The sequence below is a fragment of the Pungitius pungitius genome, chromosome 20 (genome assembly GCF_949316345.1).
Source record: "Pungitius pungitius chromosome 20, fPunPun2.1, whole genome shotgun sequence".
Lineage (NCBI taxonomy): Eukaryota > Metazoa > Chordata > Actinopteri > Perciformes > Gasterosteidae > Pungitius > Pungitius pungitius.
The window spans coordinates 13,512,268-13,537,781 of NC_084919.1; the positions used below are offsets into that span (position 1 = coordinate 13,512,268).

At 43.9% G+C, this 25,514-nt stretch overlaps 2 protein-coding genes across 4 annotated transcripts in view; one reads left to right on the forward strand and one right to left on the reverse strand.

Annotated features, from left to right (window-relative positions):
- The window catches only part of LOC119195067 (centrosomal protein of 128 kDa), a 30,979-nt gene extending 22,908 nt beyond the window's left edge, over positions 1 to 8,071 (reverse strand). For all 3 annotated transcript variants that reach the window (XM_037449672.2, XM_037449671.2, XM_037449670.2), the window contains exons 1-12: positions 7,359 to 8,071; positions 7,174 to 7,260; positions 6,469 to 6,601; positions 6,204 to 6,322; positions 5,856 to 5,947; positions 5,131 to 5,191; positions 4,855 to 4,974; positions 3,078 to 3,155; positions 2,719 to 2,793; positions 2,421 to 2,550; positions 2,088 to 2,227; positions 1,017 to 1,088 (exon numbers count right to left, since the gene is read on the reverse strand). In XM_037449672.2, coding sequence (XP_037305569.2) covers positions 1,017 to 1,088; positions 2,088 to 2,227; positions 2,421 to 2,550; positions 2,719 to 2,793; positions 3,078 to 3,155; positions 4,855 to 4,974; positions 5,131 to 5,191; positions 5,856 to 5,947; positions 6,204 to 6,322; positions 6,469 to 6,601; positions 7,174 to 7,260; positions 7,359 to 7,520 — 1,269 coding nt within the window. In that variant the 5' untranslated portion in view covers positions 7,521 to 8,071. The remainder of the gene's footprint in view (positions 1 to 1,016; positions 1,089 to 2,087; positions 2,228 to 2,420; positions 2,551 to 2,718; positions 2,794 to 3,077; positions 3,156 to 4,854; positions 4,975 to 5,130; positions 5,192 to 5,855; positions 5,948 to 6,203; positions 6,323 to 6,468; positions 6,602 to 7,173; positions 7,261 to 7,358) is intronic.
- A 535-nt stretch (positions 8,072 to 8,606) lies between these two features.
- Positions 8,607 to 25,302, forward strand: tshr (thyroid stimulating hormone receptor). Its single transcript, XM_037449673.2, has 10 exons — positions 8,607 to 8,987; positions 13,191 to 13,262; positions 14,106 to 14,180; positions 16,490 to 16,564; positions 17,051 to 17,125; positions 18,014 to 18,091; positions 18,503 to 18,571; positions 19,939 to 20,016; positions 22,400 to 22,588; positions 22,941 to 25,302. Exons 1-10 carry the CDS (start codon positions 8,818 to 8,820, stop codon positions 24,394 to 24,396), a joined length of 2,337 nt encoding a protein of 778 aa, XP_037305570.2. The 5' UTR covers positions 8,607 to 8,817; the 3' UTR covers positions 24,397 to 25,302.
- The last annotated feature ends 212 nt before the right edge of the window (positions 25,303 to 25,514 follow it).

The window sequence follows — 25,514 nt, forward strand, 5'->3', positions numbered from 1 at the left end:
TTTTAAGCTGTCATGTCAATGCTAATAAGGCCTAAAACTTCTAATACACAAGAATGTCATTTCATATGAGTTCTTGGTGAAGAAACCGTTGTTGGGAGAGCACAGAGGTCAGCCATGGGCAGGTCTACACTCTGTCCTAGACATCACGAGGTTGGAATCGGATTGATTCTGGGGACAGGTGGCTTTTATACAGGTTACAAGTTGAGATTTGGTGTATTTTCTAAAGAAAGAGGCCTGATCGACCCCTAAATAATGGGATTTTCTGGATTGTTTTTTTTTCTTCATCTTATCACAATGTCAACTGCTTATGCGGAGTCGGGTCGCGGCGGGGGCAAAAGTTCGGGCAGAGGACCCCAAGCCTCCCTTCCCCGGGCCACATCTACCTGCTGTGGCTGGGGGATACCAAATCGTTCCCAGGCCAGTGCAGAGATAGAATCTCTCTCCACCTGGTCCTGGGTCTTCCCCGGGGGCCTCTTCCCAGCTGGCCGTGCCTGGAACACCTCCCTGGGGAGGCGCCCAAAACACCTCACTTGGTTCTACTCTGGCTGGCTGAGCGCCTCACCCCATCTCTAAGGGAGACGTCAGCCACTCTCCGGAGGAAACCCATTGTGACCTGGTTCTTTAGGTCATGATTCATCCTTCACGACCATAGGTGAGCGTGGGAACGAGGCTTGACCGGTAGATTGAGAGCTTTGCCTTCCGGCTCAGCTCTCTTTTTGTTCCAAAGGTGGTGTAGAACGAGTGCAGTATCGCCCCCGCTGCTCTGATTCTCCGGCCTAATGTGACTTTCTTCCCTTCACTCGGCAACAAGTCCCTGAGGCACTTCAACTCCTTCACTAGTGTTTATTTTATTTTTTATGGTTAAAATAAACCTACTATAACAGTAAGCATAACTTAACATTGGTGAGCGTCCACTTTTTTGTCAGTGGGCAAACAAAATCAGCAAGGGAATTATTAATGTCCTCCACTGTGGATGCTGATGAATCACAGTGTGATGCATCACAATACAAACATACCTGCATCTCCCTCAACTGTTCCAGCATTCGTAGCTGCTGCTGCTCCCGCTGGGCCCGCTCTGATGACAAGTCCTGGAATATAGAAAAGAGAAAGGTCAAGGACTGTGTGTGTGTGTGTGTGTGTGAGACTAACACTACTGCTAGTAGGGGAAAGAAGATAGAGTCAGGCAGCCATAAGGGTGCAGAGGAATGGGTATAATAAACAAATGTGAGACGGCTCAAAAGTAAAGAGCGTGTGAAAGTATGTACATAGAAGAGGACAAACGGCAAATGCAGAAAAGTTTCAGAATGTCGTGCTGCCGACAATTGGATTATCTGCAAGCTTGTCTGAAAAGTTGTGGTGCTGAAACTGAAGACAGCAATCAAGGTTTGGACGCCCTTTTGCCCTCATTCATGGTGACTTTCAACAAGGTGTTGAAATATCCCTCAGAGATGTTGGTCCATATTGGCGCGATAGCATCAAGCAGTTGCTGCAGATTTGTCAGCTGCACGTCTATAATAAAAATATCCCGTTCCACATCTCAAAGGTGCTCCATTGCATAGAGATGTGGTGACTGTGGAGAACGTTGGAGGAACCAGTGTGAGGTGATATGAGCTTTGTGACATCCTGCTGAAGATGGTACACTGTGGTCATGAAGGGATGGACATGGTCAGCAACAAACTCGGGCTCCAACATTTAAACAATGCTCGAGTGGTACTAAGGGGCCAAAGTGTGGCAAGAAACTCTCCTCTACACCACCAGGACGGATCCATGCTTTGTGTTGTTTACGCCTCATTCTGACCCGACTGTCTGAATATTCAGCGGAAATAAAGACTCATCAGACTTCAGGCTTCAAGTTGTCTTGACCACATCCACATGAATACACTGAGCTGCGGCGTTGTGATTGGCTGATTAGCCATTTGTGCAATTGAACAGGTATCCTATTCCGACCGTTACTTCATCTGACCATTTTTAGAAGAAAGAGGGGCATGGAGATGGTGCAGGACACGACATCATCTATTCTGCAGAGGAACTTCTCTGATGTGCTGATGGTAGAAGCTCTAGTAGGTTCTATATAAATACTCACACACCTCCACCTGTAAGCGCAGTTGGACCCTCTCCTTTTCCTTTCGGTCCAGAGTTCTTTTCAGTTCCTCAACCTCGCCTACGACTGCCGCCGCATGCAGCTGGGCTCGCAGCTCCGCCACCTCTTTCTCCAGGTCCACACCATCTACACATATGCAGGCACATAATCACAAGGTGAGCAGGAACCACAAGTGTACAGTACCAGGTGGATAGGATATGCACCACACACTGTGAAAAAGCCAAGGCAACATCTTTTGAAAGAGATGAATATTTTCAATCCTTTCATTTTCTGCATAGAGGTCTCAAACGCACATACCGATCACAAAAAGATTCAGTACCTGCCCCTCTTTGCCCCCCATCTCGGAAGGTGTGGTTGCCATGAGGATGACCAATGTGCTGAGAAGCCTTCAGCTGAAAATCAGTCTTCTCCTTCCTCATCCTCAGCAGCTCGCCTCGCATGTCCTCCACCTGGGGGCGCCGGCGTGTCAGCAGAGACACAGAGAAAGACATGTGACTTTCTCAGTGGGAAACACAGACAGTCTCTGAGAAAATGCTGCACAGGTTGTTGTTGTGTTGCTGAGGTCTACAGCACTTCTGCATTTACAATGAGGACAACGCACAGAGGCACAAACCAACCTGTTGAACAAGAGCTTCTCTGCTGTCCTCAGACTGTCCAAGAAGTCGTCTAGCTGCCTCCAGTTCCTGCTCCATCTTAGAGGAGCACAGCAATAACAATGTCAGGGTGATACATGATGGAGGAAGCAGAAGGGTGGAGTCTACAGTGAATCATCAGGGGCGCAGAATTCACAATGCACACAAATCAAGCTAAAAGGTACAATTATGACTAAACTATCACATGACCAGATAAAAGGTTTGACATTAATGAATTGGCCAGGCGAGAATATGGATTCCAACTGTGGCTTCAGTAAAATGATGCTTAAGGCCAACTTTCCTGGCACAAAAGCTTTTTTTTTTTTAAATCACCACATCTTCACCTTGGATTTCTCCTGGCCCGCTCGCAGTAGCCTGGCCCGCTCTCTCTCCTGGGCTTGAACTTGGTGTCGCCCTGAAGTCTACAAAACACAGACCACCGCATGCATCATCATCATCATCAGAAGAGCCCACACATGAGAGTAGAGTTAGAATGCATAGGACAGTGTTATTACACACAGCGTTGTTACACCACAGCCAATCTCTAGGAACAAGATAGTGGCACCGCGGTGGAACGTATGAGCGCTTAGATCCCACTCGCGCTGAGCGGGCTGTGATGATGAATTACCGGCTGCCAGCAATAACATCTACCCAAGTGACTCATCATCTATTTGATTCACATCACAGCGGTCCCATCGCTGGGCCGTGCTGGCCCTCCTCCCCTGCTCTTTAGTAGTAAAAGGGATTACTTTCCTCTTCATGTCCTCATGGATGTTTATTTGCCCTTAATTTTTGGACAAATGCATTATGTCCCATCGCCACGGGCCCCGCTGGTGTCCCATTAGGGCACTTAAGAGGAGAGGGATGCAAATGAATAGGTTGCTACTGTCATTACAGCGCGTCTGGGAAAGTCTAGCTCCAAAGGGTCATCAATCTGCACACAGCTCCACAGCGCCCCTCTGTGGTGTAGTAATAGACATCAGAAAGAAAAGATGCAATGATCGGCTTCAACAGAACGCCGTCCTCCAAACCGGTCAACCAAAAAAAGACATTCCAAAAATGAAAAATCCTCATGCTGATGCATAATACGGATAATTTTATGCAACGTCAGAGATCAGTAATACGAGATGGAGTGTTCTTTCCTCTGACTGGGTGCATCCATTGACTACGAGTGCATCGAGCTGTGAGCCGACCTCACTGAAGTGCATCTAATGACAGAACCGCTCAGCTCTTAATGCTACGAGGCAAATGCACGGGTCAAAGAACCTCAAAAACACGACTGCCATGAAATACGGGAACGTAGTCATTGGAGTAATGGCCTGGCTGTGTTTTGTAGTCTCATAAAGCAGAGCAATAAGGCCAGGTGACATAGTGGGACTGCAGAGAGACAACCATTCAATAAAACCAATTAAAGGACCAAGCAGGGGGAGAGGAATTTGCACATTCTTTTCGAGAGCTGTGATGGTTGCTGCGTTGGTGCTCAACCAATACATGGGTCATGGTACGGTACATGAAGAACACAAGATCCACAGTATGTAGATAGAAGCTTCTAATGCAGAACCATAGATCCAGCCAGACACCACGATAAGCACAGCTACAGTGACAGTGGGCGGACTGAAGCTTTTGAAGTCACTGAAGGTTCATCACGACCATCAGACGCTTGTTTCCAGCAGGACGCGAATGCAACACAAGCGGATCTGGTACGTGTTGATCCTGCTCTTCTAGTTCGTGGGAAGTCTGCGTGTCATTTGTAAGGACTGATGTAGCTTTGTGTTCATCCTTGATTGGTTTAATCATGGCTGTTGAGTCTGTTCTTTAGTGTTTCCTGTCATTCGTGCCGTTTAATGTGCTCCAATGTTTTGTCTGTTTTTATGACGCATCACTTCATCATAGCCTCAACCTGCTCAGGTAGTGCAAATAGAAAGAAGCCTTTTGATGTTAATTTATGAGTGTCATCTCTGATGAATCAATTTCAAATAAGTGTTATCATGCTTCCTCCATCAAACGATGTGCCTCCATGTTTTCGCCCCTTCTCGTCGAATGTGAGAGAACACGACATCCCTCCATCCAACACCCCCCCGATGAGACTAACAGCTGCCGAGTGGTGAGGTGGAGCGTCACCTCCTGCAGGTTGTCCGACACGGCCGCCCACTGGTCCGGCCTCTCTCTGTGCACGCCGCTTTGCTCTGGATGCACCTGTCTCTCCAGCTCCTGCAGCCGCCGCTCCACGCGAGAAGACACCTGCGGACAGTGAGACGGGGGACGTCTGAGGTCACACAAACATCACTGCAGGAAGAGTGAGACGACAGGAAATGGAAATGTAGTTGACAGAAAAGCTATCTCTTAGAATTGAAATGAAGTCCAGAGCTGGACAGAATGTTGTGTGAGTCAACGCACTGAGGCCGGTGTCGGGTTGTCTGTGAGACTGTCCATCGCTCGTCTGGTGTCAATATCGCACCTATGAAAAGCAGACCAATAGTTACACATTAGAGCTTTCAGGTCATTATTTTGAATTCATAATGAGATGCCCTCAAAAACAATTATGCGGCATCAGACTGTAAAACAGAGTGGATCTATTAGGTGTGGTGAGCAGCATATTACGTCAACAGTATTTATCAAATGCCCAAAGCCTTCTCAAACCAGCTAAAGCACACATGTATAATAAATAAAAGGATTTCGTAGTAATTCAATTCAAGGACAAACAGATTAAGGAATCCCTGTTCATTGGGTGCTACATTTTAAAAGTTCAAGATTAAATGAGAAGTTGCTTTTTCACACAGATTTACCTTAGGTTCACTATCCCCATGATGAGAACCGTCAAGAGGCAATAGAAGTGCTCCATATTTCCGGGCTAACACCTATAATTAAGTCCCTGCTGTGTAGATCTAATAAATCCATTCTATTGTTTTATCATATTATCAGAAACACAATGGGTCTAATCAAATGTATTCTTTAATTTCATTGTCATTCTATCTGAACTCTTTCTAACTCTTACAATTGTATAGTATCATTATTATTTTCACTGCTTATGTCTCATAAAAAATGAATGCGACTGCTTGATTCAGTTATGTGCTATGTGGCGTTCTCAGTTTTGATGCTGCCCCCCCCCCCGCTGCAGATACCTATTTCTCCTGAGGATCTCTCTATCCAGGTCGGTAGACAGTCTGTGCTGGCCACAACGCAGGTCCCTCAAGGACTGGTGCAAGGTGTGAATCTACAGGACAGCCAGACATAGACGTTACAGATGATGACATAGAAGAATAAAACAAAAGAATAGGGACTACTAAACACAATATATTCCTGAAAAATGCCATGAGCAAAAACCTCATTTAAATGAAATCTCAACAAGCCCCTTCAGGATTAGCTCATATCAACATCCAAACTTGGTGTGCCCTCTTGTGGACACTTCCTGACACTGCGTGACAGTCACACGTGGCACTGATTGGTGGGTGGTTTGTCTCCGGCCTTACGTCGTCCTCCGATAGGCTCTTGTCCTTAAAGCGAACACTGGCGGACTGAGACCTCCGCCTCCTCCTTGGAGTGCCTGCATAGTCCCTCGGGGGAGAGGGAGGGTAGAAATGCTGTCCGTCTGAAAGTACAGATCTACATGTGTTATAAGGTTTAAAGGCAGCGAACCAAACACAAACTGGCTTCACAACATATTCAAGTGGATTTTTTTCACATTTCTTATGTATTTTGTCTGTGTGGGGCAACACCCTTTCTTTTGCTCCGTACCTGAACCCGAGCAAACCTCCAGGTCGCTGGTTTGCAACGTGGAGGCCGAAGCGGAGGCACAGCGAGGACCACAGGGTCTGCTCGCCCGCTGCGCCTGGAGCTCACCGATCGACTCCTCGAGGTTCTCCCTGAGCTGGCGGAGGCAAAAAAGAAAATAACTGTGGAAACACTTTAGAAGCAATAAGAAGCAGAAGCTAACCTATATACATTATATATTCATATATACACACACACATGTATGTATATCATATATACCTTGACTAAAAACACTAACAAATTTTAGCACATAAATTGTACTTGTGGCTCTTATCTATAGCAATTTGTAAATCGGCTTATTTGATGATATTGCACTTTATGCTGTTGTTTCTTGTTCTTCTGGGTTTGTTTCCTTATGGTTGAAATGCACTTATTGTAAGTCACTTTGGATAAAAGCGACAGATAAATGTAATGTAATATCAGGAATCAGGAACATTTATTGCCAAAATATGTTCGACATAGAAGGAATTTGGTGGTTGATATATACACAAACATGGATATATAGATATTAAATGACACATATAGAAACACATCCCTGATACGATCTGGAGGAGGAATAAGAAAAAAATTCAATGCTGACTGAGGGAGATAGTGGACGTAAAGATAAGCTAAAGAGTTCAACTAGAAGCTGATGCTCGTGCACGTTGAATCACATGACAGATGTCTGACCAGTGCCATGGCTTCAGCCTGCTCATCTGTGTGCTCCCTGTAGTGGCCCAGCATCCGGTCCACTTTGGTCAGGTTCCTACTGGTGTCCTGCAACGGAGAAGACGCTTCTAATTCACGATCATTTAGAGTAGCGCAGTTCCGGTGCAGGGGATCTGTGGTACTTCGTGCAGCCGGGAGCCGGTTACCTGTAGAGTGGTCGCCAGTGTGCTAATCTTCTCGGAGATGTCGGCGGTTCGACCGTCGCACCCAATCCCGCTGTCCCGGCCCGGTACGCGGCGAGCATCCCGCCCTCGAGGCCTGTGGCCCCGCGTCCTGTCGAACGAGTCCGACTCGCTGGATGTATCCATAGCGTGGTACGGAGCAGGTGAGAGGGGCGGAGAGGGGAAGCGTCCTAACTAACAGCGTCCTGTGCACACAACGCTAATTTAGCCGTTTACTGCAACGTTAATCAGATTAACGAACACACGGGGCTGGTTCTGAACTTTTTTAAACAATAAAATGTATCGGTCATTGCTATGAAATTGGCACTTTGTCATCATTGCCTCGGCAGCCCGTGGAGACAGAAAGCTATCCGACCGGCGAAGCCCTTCCAGTCAAACTGCTCTCCTCCCGAACGTTCTGCTGGCCATTGTTGTGAGCGATGCTCCATCCGGCTAGCAACAAGTGGTCAACCAACTACAACGAACGTTAGCTAGCTAACCCGACGATAGCCAACTAATTTAGCCCTGTGACAATGCTGTGAGAAGCGCTAAACAGTGTGTTTACCCAGCGGGAAGAAAAAATAACGTCAAGCATTGTTTGTTCGCTTTGCTAGCGATAGCTAACAGTGGAGCAGCCCTCAGAGTTACCGTCAGTTACTGTGCTATGGCAACTTGAACTAGCCGCGTCTGAACAGGAAAACAACTGTTCCGCCGCTGCAGGGGACGCCGGGAAATGTAGGCGAACGGCCGTGGAACAGTGTGGGAACCCAATGTTTGTGAACTACATCGTCCGGCGGCGCGCTTCTGCGCCAGTGCGGCCGCTTGTCAGATAGACAAGCGAATACAAGAAATCATAGAAAAGAGGGAATGTTTCTGGAACATTAAGATCTATGCTGTAAACAATTTAATAATGAAAAAGAAAACTCAACAGAACAAAATATATAGAGAGGAACTGAAAGCTTAACTGAATATAGTGTAATAGGCCTATATGAGCTGGGCCTAATTGGACAACCAGAACCTTACTACCCCCCTCTCGAACTCGAACCAAATTAAAAATGTATTTCTTTATTTTCATTTATCAAAACCTTTATTTAATCATGAAAGTCCCATTGAGATCAGAAATGTCGTTTTCAATGGAGCGTTTCAAATTGCTTAAGGGGCAATAACACAAGAGCGCCTCAGAAGTCCACCCTCCCCTCAAGTTGAAGACCACCTCCAAACCCACCACAGCAGTGCAGCTACCCGTCCTGCTGCACCTCCACCTCCACCACAGGGCTCACAGGCGTCTCCACCTGAGGAGGACTGCACGCCGGGAGGACACCGCCGACTGCATGTGGCTCCACTGGCTTCAATAAGCACGTGTTGTTGAGGACACCAACGGGACTGTCAAGAGGCAAAGCCGCAGGGATATTTGGGGATATTTTGTGCGCATGCTGCCTCCAGCATGCAGGTGCTAACATGCGCGCTGTTTGCGCTCGTCAGTGCGCCTGTCGGCGCGGCGTCGCAGGCTGAGACCTGCCCTGCTGTGTGCGAGTGCTCCGAGTGGGAGACGCACACGATCTCGTGCTTTGACATCGGGATTCTCCCCAGGTTCCCTGCAGGCACGGAGACACTGTGAGTAGGCGGTCTGAAGGCATCTGCGAAAGCGATCTTGCTGGGCTTTTTTTTCATGCATTTCGAATGTAAAGTAGTCTTAACCCAGAGGAAAAATCATTATACGGTGTTGGATGTCCCTTCAGATGTCCCCAGAGGGACATCGCGGCTGTCCGTTAAGTAGTTGCTCCATCCTGAGGTATTCTATTCAGCAGTATGCAAGGTTAACGAGCCAAGTTCTCCGACTTAAATCTGAATTTAGTGTGGAATGTAATCAGAATATATAAGAAAAACTACACTCATTAATATAATAATATGAATAAATGATCATTATTAATTATTTGTAGTCAAATTCATTTGAATCAGATTTTACACAAACAACAATAAAAATGAAGGTCTAGTGACTAATATGTATACTTTTTTGTATAATAATATTAGGGATTAGTTATTAATAAATGCTTAAAATATATATTGTCCAAAAATTGGGAACCCCATTATATCCATTTCGGCATCTGAAGCTGCTTATATTTTCCGTCAAACACCCAGAAATCATAATGGTATACAGTTTAAAGGAGAGAAAAGCAAAAAAAACGCTTTAAATCTTTGTTCACTACTGTACAAAAAGGATAATTCCTAAATAATAAACCCCTTGTCATTTCTCCAGTAGAGAGAGAGTTTTTGGTCAAACTAGCAGATGGCAATTTAACCAACATAAATATATATATATATATATATATATATATATATAAATGATAAGAGGGTGACCTGGGTGCAATCTGCCGTCTTGTTAATTAAGAGCTACAATAAGCTGTCAAGATAAGTCAGGGTCGACTCTGACATGTACCAGGGCGTTGACACTTCCTAATTAGCCAAAGTACAGGGCAGAAATGATGCAACAAAGGGTGACCAGTCTGACATGGCCTTCGGTGATGGAAACACGCTGCGTTCAGAGGGACATGTGTGGAAACACAAGTGGAGGGTATTTCCATTTCAATCAGCATTCTTTAGTGATAAATCAGATGGTACTGTTATATTGTATTAGGTGACCTTTTAATGAGAGCGTTAAATAACCAGTTTGATACTCTCCCTTACTATTCCCCTTACGCAAATTTCCCGAAATGATACGGCTCATGAAACTTCAGCACCCCTTTGCACCGGCTCCACAGCACCCATCACATGAAATTATCTCCCGATCACTGCCCCAATTCACTTGACCATGTGCCCCGATGTCCCCTACAACTTCCTCACATTCCTGCCCAAAGTTTACCCAGAGTCCTCGAGGAGGCTACAGACATGAAAGCATGCCGCCAATCACAAGATTACCGAGATGAGAAAAAAATCCCCAAAAGACGGTGTACTGTGGGATAGCAGATGAGGCGTGAGGCAGTTTGATTTTCTTGTGCACACACACGGAGGAATGAGTGGCCCCGCGGCCCCCGCTCAGCGCTCGGCGCTCCGAGACGGCTGACTTTTAGCCACGTATGCTGAGATGGTCACTGGACCTTGTGTTGCCACGGTCCAAATTCTGCTTGTATTTCTTTTACAACTTTTTCTCTTCAGTGGTGGAGATTTTTCACTGCAACGCAAACATTTTCAAAATGCCCCATTTATGAACATAAGAGTCAGGTTCAAAATATTGTTTTTGGAGGAACATGTTCCATTCACCAAAACAAAATGCGCGAACGCAAGGCAGACATCTGTGCGTGTCCGTGTGAGTATGAACGCAAGGATACTTAAATACTCGAGTGTGTGGAGGTTAGTCCATGTGTCACTGGGAGGCAGAGAGGTGGAAAAAGGAAGCCCGCATAGCGTGAGTCCTCACTGCGTCTGGACGATGCATTTAAATACAATATTTATCTTCTACAGCACATTTCTCAAACGCCCGGGCAGTGCCATTTGAGAATAATTAAGAGGAAGAAATGGGGGGGAAAAACACGGCGGTCTCAGTTGTTCAAATACCTCCGAATTCTTGGATTGGAGTTCAATGGTGTGATAAGTCGTTCTGTTCGGTGGGCCTCCACCTGTTCGTGAATGGTAACAGATGAGCGCTGCGATTGATTGTAAAATGAGAAGCGGCGCTTTGATCACTGCAAGTACGGACATTTCCCTAGCTATTTAATGGATTGTGCAAAGGAAAATCTTGCTGTTACTTCGGCAGTAATCATGTCATGGAATTATGAAAAGACTAATTCTATATTTCATGACTAATTTAAATGTAATCCCTTGGTTCTTTGCTGCTGCACATTCAGAACACCCAAAGTCAGATGTGTCATATCCATGTGCTCTGACTGAAAGGACACTAGCTTTCTATTTCTTTTAGAAAACCTTGTGATAGGATTACATTGAGTCACGCTGGAGGTTGATTGTGAGCGACCCGGTCTAACGGCAGAGTCCATAGTAAACACAGCTATGATGTTCATCCAACGCTGACAATAGCAGGAATTTTGATGCTTCTCCCACTTCAAACTCAATTCCCATCCTGTTTGTTTTCTCCAAAATGAGAAATTGGGCGGGTCATTTTTCTCCTCAGGCCTCCAAGATGGGCTCGTTGGTGTTTGTTGGAAAAGCCGAATGAAGCATGTGTTGTTTAGGTTTGAGGCTGTGACAGCGGTGTCTGGTATCAGGCTCTGCTCTGTGTCCCGCTGTTTGTTTGAGTGCGTCAGAGGGTGCCGGTGCTGTGCTCCCGTCTCTACTCACTGACCATGAGAGCCTGCTACAGACCCATCAGCCAGATCTCAGCATCTGAATCATTCGATTGTTCCCATGATGAATCAAAGGTGCTTGAAAGGGCCACGTATTATACCTGCGTCGTCAGATGCCTTCACTGTTTCTAGTCGAAGAAGAAGGACGCCGTGGAAGTAACTCTGGAAGTGCATCCTCCTTCACACTGGCTGTGTAGAAACAACACAATTTTTGGCTACCATCCTTATCTCTTTCGTCTATTGCTATGTGTGATGCCGACGTGGTCTACTACTTATTTGTAATGACAAGATTTCTGTATGTTTGATATAAATACAGCCAGTATGCTTCATAAACATTGCAAAACTCAAGGTACGAGGTGGATTTTCCTTTTGTTTAGAGAGAGCCAGCTGCTCTGCTTTTAGCCTTAGTGCTAAGCTAAGCTAGCCACATCTTGGCTAAAGCTGTATAGGCTATTTTAAGTCCAGATAATGCAGGAACATTTATCTTAGCTAAATGAAATCATCTATTGAGAAAGTACAATTCCTAAAATACAATGCTATTTCTCTTTTTGAAATTGAAAGGGTTTGAATGCTATAATTTACTCAAACAACAAAATATCACAGATTTAATGTGTGGATAAAGTATAGGAATTGAGATGAAAGTGTAGATATTTTCCTCGTCATCACAGTGTATCTGTAACACCAGGTACTAATTTTTCCTAAGCAACGTGAAGGTGTGTTTTACTCCGTGTATCGCACACTAACCTCTTCTGAGACATTGCTCTAAACAGACCCAGACATTGTTTGATTTGGCTGCCAGCTCAGGTCCAGTCTGATCCAAGTTTTAATTCTTCCCCTGTTCCTAAAGGGGGAGACTGTTTCACCATATGCTTAAGCAACTTTTACTCTGGTTCTGAAATGTATCAGTGTTGGGGCTTTGTCTTTGTTTCCCCTTTTCCTCATCTCGTACCTATAGTACCTTCTAGAGTTATTGGACAAAAACGAGTGATTTTAAGGTGCATTGTAATAACATAATAACTTGAAACTGAAGCTTTGCACTGGCAATATGCACCTGTTGGCCCTCACATATTATCAACTTGATTTAATCTGTGTGTAAAAACAAGTATTGGTCATTTCGTGAGAAGGTATTAGGCTGATTATTTCTTGGCCAAGAGCGATTGTCAAGGAAACAGCAGAGAAGCCAATAAGGGCTCCTGACCAGGACGTAGCCCGGCCACCATAAAACCGTAAAATGTTGCGCCCTTCTTAGCATACAAAAAAAGTGTCAATTACGGTGCCCATGAGCAAATTGTGTTACCGTTGGACCAACTAGCTGTTTAGGCTAAGCTAACGGACCGCTGGCTCCAGTTAGCTACAAACGTATCCCACTCAACAGATAGTGTTCTTCTCATCTAACTCTCTGCGAGTAAACAAGAAGCGTAATCTAGTAAATGTCTAGGAACACCTTGCTAATTGCCACGAGAAAACATTGGGAGTGAAATGTGTTTGTAACTACAAATGTCCATCTTTATTTTCCAACCAGATGGCTTTTCGAGACCCATCTGTCATCGGTGCCAACAGACGCCTTCGCCAACATGGTCAACATTTCCAGGATGTAAGTGGCAATTTATTCCGAGGGATTATTCCATTCCAGACTTGTACGCTGTTTATTAACTGCTATTCAAACACAAACTCTTTACAGTCGTTCTCATCCACCTGTTGCCTTCCCAAAGTGGGAACTTTTGCTGGCTCCTAATCACAGCTGGAAGCGCTAATGCGTTCCTTCAGTAAGAATGTTGGTCCTCCAACCGCAGGAGGGCTTGGACACTGACTAGGTATTCCAGCAGAGCAGTTTGGGTGTGTGCTGATTTTAGATTCCCAGTAGAGATGTGCAGGGGTAAAATACACACTTGATCCTCAGCCTCTGAGTCCGTTGTTTGCGGCCACGTCATGCATGAAGGAACCGAGAGGTGGATGAGAAGTTTTCTTTAAGCAGCCAGGAGTGCTCTCCATCCAGATAAAAGGACTGCATGGCAGAAGAAACCAGCCAAATGTCAGTCGGATTTAGTGAGATTATACGTAATATAAGGAAACAGAACATATGTCGTGTTTTCTTCTAGGCTTAAGGACGATCCAGTGCTAAACTCATGGTTTATTTAAAGAGCCTTCTTGTTAGTGACTGATGATTGTGTTATGTATACGTGGGGTGCATACCTGTAAAATGACCCATGATTTTGAAGGCTTTAGGCAAGGTGGGTTCATAATTCCAGGAAAGAGTTGTAGGCCTTATGACCAATCAGAGAGCCACACACTAACTCTGTTGTAAACGCACGTATTATATTTGTCTGCTCACTGGTACAGTACCTTCAGTCTTACAAGTGAAACAGATGGTTAACACCACAGGCATTATTTTAATGTGAACTTCAGATTTGCTGTGAGCCCTGTGTATTTCTTTTAGATATATATCAGTGGACGTGATGTTGCAGAGGCTGGAGAGGCACTCGTTCTACAGCCTGAAGAAAATCACCCATATGTAAGTAAATAAAGGAAAGTGGCACGCTTTTTATTGATCCTTATTGATTTAGCTGCTCCATTTGCTCGCCGAAGAGAGAAATACTCATTTCTGATCCTTGCCGGCAGCAAATGGAGGAAATAAAGCAGCACATTATTTCTCTCTGTGCACCACTTACTGCTCCTCATCAGTTCCTCTCCCTTAAAGAAGATGAAAAAGTTAAAAGGGTTGTGGGCATCACTGCATGCAAATGAGATGCAAAAAGATTTGATTGGTACAATAGAATATTCTCGGATCCATTATTACTGATGGTCTCTAATAGACCCCTCACAAAATGCATGTCATAAGCAGAGAGGCTGAACAACAGCCAGTTTGTGACTCACTGTTTTTTTCCTGCTCCTATTAAAAAGTCTTGCAATGGCTTGGACCACACTCCTTGCAAAACACCTCTTAGTGCTTCATGCATTACTCCAAGACTTCCTGCCTATTTGATTGATTGGATCCAAGTTACAGCGTCTCTAAAACAGGGCAGTTGGTGTGTGTTCCTCTCTTAAATTTCTGTATGTTTAGCGTGCACGTGTAGCCGTTTGAGACAGTAGCTGTGATTTACACGCATCAGACAAGACTTGGTTTATCTTTTTATCTCAATCTCCCTTCCTATGTGTCTTTATTAGCTGCTGAATTCCAGACATCAAAACACAGACCGAGACAATAATTCAAACAGCGAGCCGAGGGTTAAAGGCGTGTTCAGAGGGTGTTTTTGGGGATCTCGGGGGCCTATTTGCCACTGATTGGTGTGGTGTAGTGCAATAATGGCATCTCTCTCAGGTTTCCTCCAGGGTCAGACACAAATTAATGCTCCGCTTCCCGTTGGCTGCTCGAGGCCGACAGCAGCTGTGGATCCAAGACTGCAGTCGAAGCGGAGAATTCCGACGGGCTGGGGGGAATTTTATCCTGCCCCCGTCAAGAGAAACCACCAATATCAAGAATCCTGGCTTTTTACTGGGGAGGATAATTCCAAAGTGTTTTAAATAGATGAATATCAGTTTTGATCTGTTGGCAAGTGTCACAATGATATAGGTAAACCTTTTTGATCGCCTGTGCCTAAAACAACTATTTCATCTGTCCAGCAGCAACATCATCATGCATGTTTGATAAAGTGTGTAGTGAAAGCTGCATTGATCCAATTATTGTGTCAAAGTAAATGTACTTAACAAATCTTTAGCCGACTCTGCAGTTTCCCTGACCTCTACGCACAGATCGTTTTGGTCTTGACGGACTGCAAGTTAATCTTACCATTCCCGTAACGCTTATTCATAGCAAAACAAGGGGTCTTCTTTTAGCAACAACGAGTCCTGAGGAATACACGCTACGCTATGCTACGCTATGCTACTTACCCAACAGCCAACAAGGACAGTTAGCAGAGTGTAGCATTTAGCAGATAAAGAGCCAGCTCTTCCTCAGGAGTTGGTGGAGACCAAAAACAAAGGGTAAAAGAAGAGAGAGTGCTGGACTTCCATTTGACCGGATTCCAGAAACCGAACTCCTGAGTAACTGCTAACGTTAGCGCATGTCAGCTAGATTGTGTCTACATAGTCAACAATTTTCTAATCCGTTTACCTTAACACTATTATGAGGTGATAGTCCGTCATTGTTATTTGCCCCCAGGTGGCCAATTAAACAATGGATGTTGCTCTAACATGGCGACATGATGTCATCCAGAAATGATGACCTGTGCACTGACAAAAAAAACAGAAGAAGGCTGCTCTTATACAGAGAGGAAACCTTCTGTGACAGTGTGTGAAAAACATGACGATTCACTCATAACAGCATCAACGTGACTCAAACTGTTGGGCTCACCTCTTTGTTTCAGCTGTTGTAGACTTGATAGACTGTTGACTGATAAACTGCCCTCAGTTATTTCAGTGCAGCTCTGGTCCTTTAATATCTTCCACTCAGTGACTTCCATTGACCTGACTGCGTCTGTCGGCTGGGCCGGGACACATGTTCCACAGCCCCACGTGGCCTCACAGGGCAGAGAGAGAGGTGTTGGGTCCGGCCCGGGGCGGACCAGAGTAAACACACTAATGAAACACTAATTGGACCCTACTTCCGGCCCTGGCTGTCTCAACCAACTTTCCCCTCTCTGGCACACTGGCATGCACCTCGTTCTGTTCTGTCAGCAAGTCATAAGTGGGTTTATGAATGTGTTTCCAAATAATTTCTTATTGGCCACCGCACACACTTCTTTCATTTACTTACTCTCTCAATGTTTTCGTTTTATGTGAAAGTGCATTTTCAGGACCCTTGTTTCTTGTCTGGTCTTTCAGAGAGATACGTAATGCCAAAAGTCTGACCTACATTGACCCAGAAGCCTTTAAAAATCTCCCAAACCTCAAATACTTGTGAGTATTTGTTCTTCTTTTATTATTTATGCTGTTTATGTCATTGATTCCTATATATTGACAACATTATGGAAATCCAAAAAGACACAGGCTATTTATTTTAAATACCTACATCTGGCAATAATTTAGACATTGTGATTTATTCATTGCATTGTGTGTACCAGTACAGGCAAGAGTGAGTCATGGCTCATTTGAGTTTAATGCAGTGGTACAGGTCGTGACTTTGAACTGTTCTGTCTCATGATGAATTTATAAAAAGCCGGGCTTGTAACCAGACTACTGGTCTACTTGGTGTCGCATGCCAGTAAATGATTTGGGCTGGTTATCATCAAATGATGTTGTGAAACTAAACTCGGATCCTAAGCATTTCTTTGTAATAGAAATGCTGATCATTCTTTTGCCTTAGGCTGTAATAATATACCATTATCCTATTGTGTCCTCTCTGATGTGTGGGGTCCTGACTGTTTCTGTCCTTCTGCTGTTCAGAGGACTTTTTAACACGGGCCTCACCATATTCCCTGACTTGAGCAACATCCACTCCAATGACATGAACTTCATACTGTAAGTTGTTATCATTTTTAACACTCTTAACCTTAATCCAACAGTACTAGTTTAAACTGCTACGTGTGAAATTGTAATATCAGCATTGAATTGCTTTATTAATTCAAAGCAATTCCTTTAATAATGGCCAAAATGCAACAAGTCGGCAAAATTAGCAGCTTTCTGTTTAAACCTCTCACTGCCTGCTCCACAGTTTGGTAACTCTATTGAGTTATGTAGCATGATACAAAACAACAATAACAAAAAAAGGAAAAATAATTTCTTAGAAATGTGCTTTACCCTTCAGAAAAAAGGTAGCGAAGTTAACTGATGTAAATAAAATTCTGTATTTACTATGAAACAAACACAATGTGATCATTCCTTGTTGTAAATATGATACATCTGATCTTATATTATCATACAGTATATATGCTAAAATGACTTTGTAGGAGGGTGGTTTTCTGTCAAACAACTGGCAACAAAAGCACTGATACTGTTGAGACAGTTGATGTATTTGTTTTTGGTAAAAGTGTTTTTTTTAACTCTAAAACAATACATATAAGTATTCCCTTCTGTTAATATATATTTAATGTTATAATGTTGTCAAAACAAATAACTTTTTTTAGTGAGGACATAATGGGTTAAGAATATCACAGGGAATAAAGGATGAACTCTGCTGTTAGCTGTTTATTATCTGTTGTATTCTGTGTAAGACAACATAAATGTTTGGAACACACCATTATGGGAAATGTGGTTTCAGTTTCAGCCAATTATTTGTAACCATTTGCACTGTAGGATTGGCCTAATAGATGACTTTGTGCTTTAGTATTAACTACATGGCACTACAGTATTTCTTGTATTATTATTATTACTGACACTTTCCTCTCCATTTTGTGTCATCCTTTACAGGGAGGTTGTGGATCATCCCTTCATCACTGAGATCCCAGCCAACTCATTCTGTGGCATCACCAGCGACGTGCTGACAGTGTAAGATATGTGTAGGGTGAGCCACATGTGTACATATGCACATCCATGAATAAAAAAGAAATGCAATTACATGCAGGTTTCCCTGAAACTGAAAAAAAGGAAGAAACTGCAGTAGATATCTATCCCCAAATGCAATCCTGACCCTAACACAGAAGTGTGGACAGGGCAAAATAACCTCCTTTAGAAACATCCCCCCTGGGATCTCTTCAAGATGAAAGTACACAGACAAAACACAACAGGCATCGCATGTCTGGTGTAGGAAAGAGGGACTGCAACATTAATCTGTCCTTTATTAATCCAAGAAAACCTCCAATACAGATGAAACCTCACCACAGAATGTGAAATGAGAAGGTCCTACTTACCTGAGGCATCAGCACATGGGAGACGTGTTATCTTCTTCTTTTTGTCCAGGATGCTGTACGGAAACGGCTTCAGAGAAATCCAACATCATGCCTTCAATGGAACCAAGCTAGATCAAGTGTGGGTATTTCAAATGAAATGTTCAAGAGCTAGATGAGGAGATTAATGCTACCCATTTCTGCGCGCTAAATACGAGGCTACAGCCAGGCACTGTGTAGCGAATGCTGGGGTAGGTGAGGCTGGTAATGGTGGCACCTGCCATCAGTGAATGAATGGCGGTGAAGGGGTGTATGGCATATTGTGAAGCGCTCCGAGGAGGTCTACAGCCTAGAAGCACAGGGTGTGGGATTTGGCATCCTTTATCCCGCTGGCTCAAACGTGTAGGAGAACTCAGGGAGCCGACTCAAGAAGGGAAATGGTCCTCTCCAGAGCTGGTGTTGGTTTTGTCCCTTCTGGACATGGCTGCCACCTCAGCAAAGAGGACCTTCTCTGTAAATTCTTCTTCAGGGATTCTTTATTGGAAGGTATCTTCAGCTCTATCAAGTCTTTATGCTGAGATTATAGTTCAATGAACCAAGTACAGGCTGTAGCTCTATATGAGTCCTACAGAGATGAGCATCAATCTTGTCATCTTACTCCTCAACTCAAAAAATGTTTTACCTCTATTAGTTTAGTTTATTTTGTGATAATAATATAAATATATATTTATTCAATATTGTATGTTTTTTGGTGGTAAAACAGAATATGTCCATTTAGAGCTCTTTCATTTCTCTACAAAAGCATGAACTAAATGCTTTTGGCATGGCACATCTGGCCTATGGATTTCCCTACCAGAAGCTGCACTACAAAAGCAGCGGCATCACCGTCGAATGAAATTATGTTTCCAAGCGTATGCATCAGGGAGTTGGGAGATGCATGACGAGTTCAGCTCTGCGATACACTGTGACTTGGAGACATCCGTTTATGGTCACACTTAAATATTAAATAGCCTCAAGAGAATGGAAAGCAGTGCCTCCTTTTTTTACTTACAAAGGTATATATTTTGTGTTTTGCAACACCTATCACAGATCTCAAGTCATCATAGGAGCCTAATAAACCTTTGCTCAGTGACTGGTGAGTCTTTGCACACTAGCATTTGTGTTGGCGCCGAATCAGAGTGGAGAACTGATCCCAGAGAAGCCTGACCAAGACAAACACACCCCTCACAGGTCTATTATGCTCATTAGATTTAAGGGGTTCATGGTGATGGTGATGTGAGGGTGCAGTGTGTAAGAAGAACACCATCATATTGTCTTTCAATTTGAATCAACAATGTATGTGAGACCTTTTTCTGTCATGTTTCACCCACAAAATAAGAAAAAGTAAACAGAGAACTGTGCGGTGAAAAGGCTTCTGGAAATATTATGCCATGCCTCGCCTCTGTCATCATAATTGGAAAGAGAAGGCTAGCTATTCTAATAAACTTCAATTTGTGCTTTCCTGTCCAGAGACCTTCACAGGAATAGGTATTTAACCAAGGTGGATGAAAAGGCTTTTGCGGGAACCATCAGTGGCCCCATGCTTCTGTAAGTATACCTGAAGTACTGCTTGTAATGACACATATTCTTATCTCACACACAATGCAAGCATGAGGCGAGATGATGGGAAGACATTTTAATTCCCTCATTTTCTAAGTGGAAATTCCAGCTATCAGGATTATGACTAATGACTAGGATTAGGAGTTAGTCTAGAGCCTTCCTACGCTGTTCCAAGATTCATTTTGCTTATTTAGCAATCGGTAAGCATAACGTTAGCTTGCTTATTCCCTCCTGCTTTCATGCAAACACGCTTTTCAGATAAGAAATAGCAAGCTGGCGGTCAGCACTGAATCTCTGCCTCCTGCCACTAGCAGACAAAGAGAGGGGAGAAGACTAGTTCTTCCTTCAAATTGATTAATAGACCTGCTATGGTCTACTTGGTCAGGTATGACCACTCCTTAAGAAATGCAAATGATGTTTAATATTAAATATTTTGGTGAACAAAGCAACTTGTATACATTAATAAAGTATGGTCTAGTTTGGTAATTCCATTATTCACATGTCATGATACACTGTGAAAAAAATGGTAACAAAGGGTAGAATTACTGGCAGCAATGGCTGCCAAACAACAGTAAAATGAGAATTAAATATCTTAATTCAAATAGTTTAAAACCATAATTTACATTTCACAATTGTCATGCAAGGTTATTATACAGATGTTTCCTGTATAATTATTACTATCAAACACAAATGTTCTTAAAAATCTTAAAAACTTCTTTCTACTTTCTACAAGTAAAATAAGATAACATTGTTCAAGAAAATATAAACAATATAAACAGATTAGTGTGTTAAAATACATAAGTATCTGTATGAAAATGTGCTGTGGATGTAGTGCCCAGGTCAGGCTTGGCTTATGAGTAACTGTTGGTCCCGATTGGAATCGCACAGGGTCATCGGAGAAATAATTACTTATTAATTTAAGAAAGCAGTAAAAATACTGTATGAATAAAAAAGTAATTTTTCTGTACAAAAATGAGAAGAAATGCGTCATTATCAGCATAATACTTAAATCAACATTTACTACAGAATAACTAAAAGAGTCACTAAAGAGTAATTACACTTTTTCATGGGTAAACCTTTTTCTGTACAATTAGGAATCTCTTTTTCACAGTGCAAATTTAAACAATCTCCTCATTCATAATGTGCAGACCAGATAAGAAATGTCTGTGTAATGGATAGCATATCATCAAAGAGTGAAAATCCTTCCCCACAGCTGGGTCTTTGACCAGGATATCTGAAACGCATTGTGTGCAAGCACGAGAGGGAGAGACTTCCGACCTCTCCCTGATGATACTGTCATGGCTTTTGCCATTCTCCAGATTTTTAAGCTGCGTCTATTTTAATAGTGTCTGATTGCCTGAACCCTTTACCACGGCTATCTAGTTGCTGTAGGGGCTCTGATCGAGCCATGAAATGGCCCGTTAGCTAAATGGGGTTGGCGTGCAGGTCGGCCTCCTCTTTTCCACCGAGGGACATGTCCTGAGTGAGGTCACCTTCACGAGGCCATGAGTTAAACATCTGTGAATGACAAAATCACACTGAAAGTCTGTGCTGCTTTTAGAAAAAATATCTTACAGGCTTACACAATGTGTCCCATGAGAGGAAAAACTAGTAGAGAGCAGGGAAGTGAGGAGAGCAACTGGGACTAAAGAAGAACGATTGTGTTCTCAGCGAATATGAAATACTTGTTTCTTTTAGTTGATTAAATTAGTCAGTAGATACAATGACTTAAAGGTTTAATGGGCTCAGAAACGTTCTAAAAAAACAAGAGAAAACGTGGTCTTCACTTGGCCCCTAGAAGTGAAGAGTTGCCTGCGCTGAGCAGCACAATGTCCCCAAAACAGGATGTCAATGAGACTGTCCAATTGCGTGCATGTCTCCGTTCGTGGAGGTTGAGCCGAACCAGGTGGAGGGTGCCGTATAATCCACATGTGAGATCTCTGGTGTTATCATCTCTGGCTCCTCTGTGTATTTGCTGTTAGTATATTCATAACAGATTCTGGAAGGGTACTGCTTGGCAGAAGAAAATATTTTATTACGTGTGATGCAGCTTTTAACAGCAAGTGAATTCTTACAGGATGGGGGTATGCAGAAAGTTGGCTGTATCACATGTGTCAACGACGCGTAGCCCCAATCGTGACCTCGGCACTGAATATGCCTCAATATGTCATTGATAAATTGAAGCGAAGAGTCTAAATACTGAAAGCTACAGTTATTCCCCAGATGTCTTCTATCTGCCTGGAATCCCAATATTTCAGCAGATTGCACACTGACAACGTCCATGGCCTGTGCAGAAGACAAGAACCAAAATCTATGTTATAGAGGAGAATTGTGTCTTCTGTAATTCTTTCATTTCCTTTCTGTCTTAAAGAGACGTGTCCCTAACAGGGATCACGTCCCTGCCCACCACAGGTGTCCATTCTCTGCGGGAGCTGAAGGCCCGCGATGCCTGGGCCCTCAAGAAACTGCCACCCATCAAAACCTTTAAGCACCTCACCACCGCCAACCTCACCTACCCCAGCCACTGCTGCGGCTTCAAAGACCTAAAGAAAAAACGGGGGTCTGCTTTCATCAATTCTGATGCAATTTTACATTTGTAGAAATATCTGTCCATAAAGGCCAAAAGAATAGTGTTTTGCTGAACCTCCACGCTGGGAATCTGGGCAAGGATTGAATCAACTCTCTGACGGGTTTACCTATTACCCATAATAAATGTCAGTCATTGCTGTTATTCTAGTAAAAATGTTGAGCCAGACTCATAATGGCTCTCAAAACTCAAATAGATATACAAATTAAATGATGTGATTTGACACTCTGTGTAACCGAGGGTTGAAGTCATGTCTCTATATTTGTGTCTGAACCAAGACCATAGTATTACTTTATTTTCTCAATCTGTATGTTTTTTCCCCCAGATTTTTGGAGTACCTCATCTGTAACTTGACTGCCTTCTACGACCAGCATCAGAAGCGCTCTGTCAGGCCCCCTGGCACCGCTTCCCTCCAGGGGGACGTTGGGGAGGAAACAATCCCAGACCAGGATCCAATTGACGGAAGCTACAGAGATTCCCCCGACGGGAGGAGAGGTGACTTCCACGGAAGCCTCCACTATCACGCCTATTTCGGAGGCCAGCCGGATGAGAATGTGGGCTTCGGAGAGACTCTCAAGAACCCCCAGGAGGACACCAGCCAAGACTTTAACAGTCGTTATGATTATGTGGTGTGTGAGGAGGGAGAAGAGGTGGCATGTGCACCAGTGCCTGATGAGTTCAACCCTTGCGAGGACATAATGGGCTTTGGCTTCCTGCGAGTGTCTGTGTGGTTTGTGAGTCTGCTGGCTGTTGTAGGAAATGTGGTGGTGCTCCTGGTGCTGCTCACCAGCCACTATAAGCTCTCCGTCTCCCGCTTCCTCATGTGTCACCTGGCCTTTGCAGATCTGTGCATGGGGATTTATCTGCTGCTTATCGCCTCCGTGGACCTCCACACGCAAGCTGAGTACTTCAACCACGCCATAGACTGGCAGACGGGCCCCGGCTGTGGACTTGCAGGTTTTTTAACAGTCTTCGCAAGCGAGCTGTCTGTCTACACCTTGACAGTGATCACTGTGGAGAGGTGGTACGCTATCACCTACGCCATGCGGCTGGATCGTAAGCTGCGTCTGCATCACGCGGCGGCCGTGATGCTGGTCGGCTGGGTCCTGTGCTTCCTGCTGGCCCTGCTCCCACTCTTTGGGGTGAGCAGCTACCAGAGGGTCAGCATCTGTCTCCCAATGGACACCCAGTCCACAATGGCTAAGGTCTACATCTTGTCCGTGCTGGTCCTCAACATCCTGGCCTTTCTTGTCATATGTGCTTGCTATTTCAAGATCTACTGCGCAGTGCACAACCCTCACTACCGTTCTGGATCCAAAGATACCAACATCGCCAAGCGCATGGCTGTCCTCATCTTTACTGACTTCTTGTGCATGGCGCCTATCTCCTTCTACGCCATGTCTGCCGCAGTGGACCGGCCTCTCATCACAGTGTCCAACTCCAAGATTTTATTGGTGCTCTTCTATCCGCTTAATTCCTGTGCCAACCCATTCCTCTACGCCATCTTCACGAAAGCCTTCAGGGGCGACATATTCATCCTCCTCAGTAAGGTGGGCCTTTGTCAGCAGCGAGCACAGCTGTTCAGAGGCCAGACGGTCTCGTCAAAGGGCAGCAGCGGGACGTGTCAGAACCGTAAGGACAAGGACAAGGATAAGTTTAAGACAGTTGGAAACGGAGGCCGGGAAGAAGTAACCATCAACCTGAAGAAGGGCCCTGGACAAACCGACCACGCAGTCTACCAGCGGACTAGTCCTGAGGAGAGCCAGAGCCTGAACACGTGAGCCAGACACTTGCTAACCCCAACCCTAGAGAAGGGCAGGTTCCGGTGGGGGAAGGCGAGGCCATTGGGTGTTTGGATATTTAACAGAAAAATCCAGGATTCTGTATCTGCTTCAGTTTGCAGGCCAAGTTCATCTGTTTTCACAATTTGAGCTGTGATGATTTAATGGTTCCACTGGATGGAGAATGTCTCAAAGTATCAATGAAATGTGAGCCCAGCTTTATCTCAATCATAGTCCTTTGAACTCAAACATACATTCTGTATATAAAACATAATACAATCTTTTGTTGGTTTATTGGATTTAGTTGAGATTTTGTTTATGCCAGCAACGTCAGGCATTGAGGAAATATAACAGATTTTAAATAAACACTTAACTTTCCTGTAATAAAATAAGCTTCTGAAGCGCCCTATTCATACCTCCTGAGTGGAGTCCAGGACAGCCTGCTGGCTCAGTGCTGCTCACAGTGCCAACAGCAAATGTAAAAAACACTGCATTTCTTATTCGTATCAATACCTAGTTATATATAATCTATGTACACAATGGTGTTAGGACGTTCGTGGAATGTAACGGGACACGTTGTTGGTGTTAATTCTGTGTTTTAACCAGGAAACTGGATAGTATATATAGACAGTAATCTTAGAGTGTAGGCTGTGAGGATGGAAACCAGTGTTTTTACAGTGCTCTGAAATATTTCTCTCATGTAGCTTTTACCTGCACCAAATGCTATATATATATATATATATATGTCTGCCTTTAGATGAGTATAAACTATTTGTATATTTTAGTTTGTTGTGCTTACTCTTTACCAACAATCTTTACTTTTCACAATGATCCAGCAAAGCAATTTGCCGAAGCACACCCTTATCTCCGAGAGCATGTGATCCAATTACTAAAGTAACCACAAGACATACTTTCATTATTAGCAATTTTCTACAAATTACAGACGGGTACATCATAATCATAAATATATGCTGTTAAAGCCTGGTGTCTCTCATCTGGAATGTCATGGTTGTTTTTCTTGCAGGATCGTGACGTTTTTCCATCCTCCAACGGAAACAAGTGACTTATCCAATCAGCGGAGAAAGCTTTGCCTTCGCTGGGAAAGCTTCGAGCAAATA

Excerpts from the sequence above, each read along its gene's own strand:
- tshr (XM_037449673.2), top strand. The coding sequence starts at position 8,818 with ATGCAGGTGCTAACATGCGCGCTGTTTGCGCTCGTCAGTGCGCCTGTC. Across the intron at positions 18,572-19,938 it reads GGAACCAAGCTAGATCAAGT|AGACCTTCACAGGAATAGGT; the intron begins GTGGGTATTTCA and ends TTTCCTGTCCAG. Across the intron at positions 20,017-22,399 it reads ATCAGTGGCCCCATGCTTCT|AGACGTGTCCCTAACAGGGA; the intron begins GTAAGTATACCT and ends TCTGTCTTAAAG.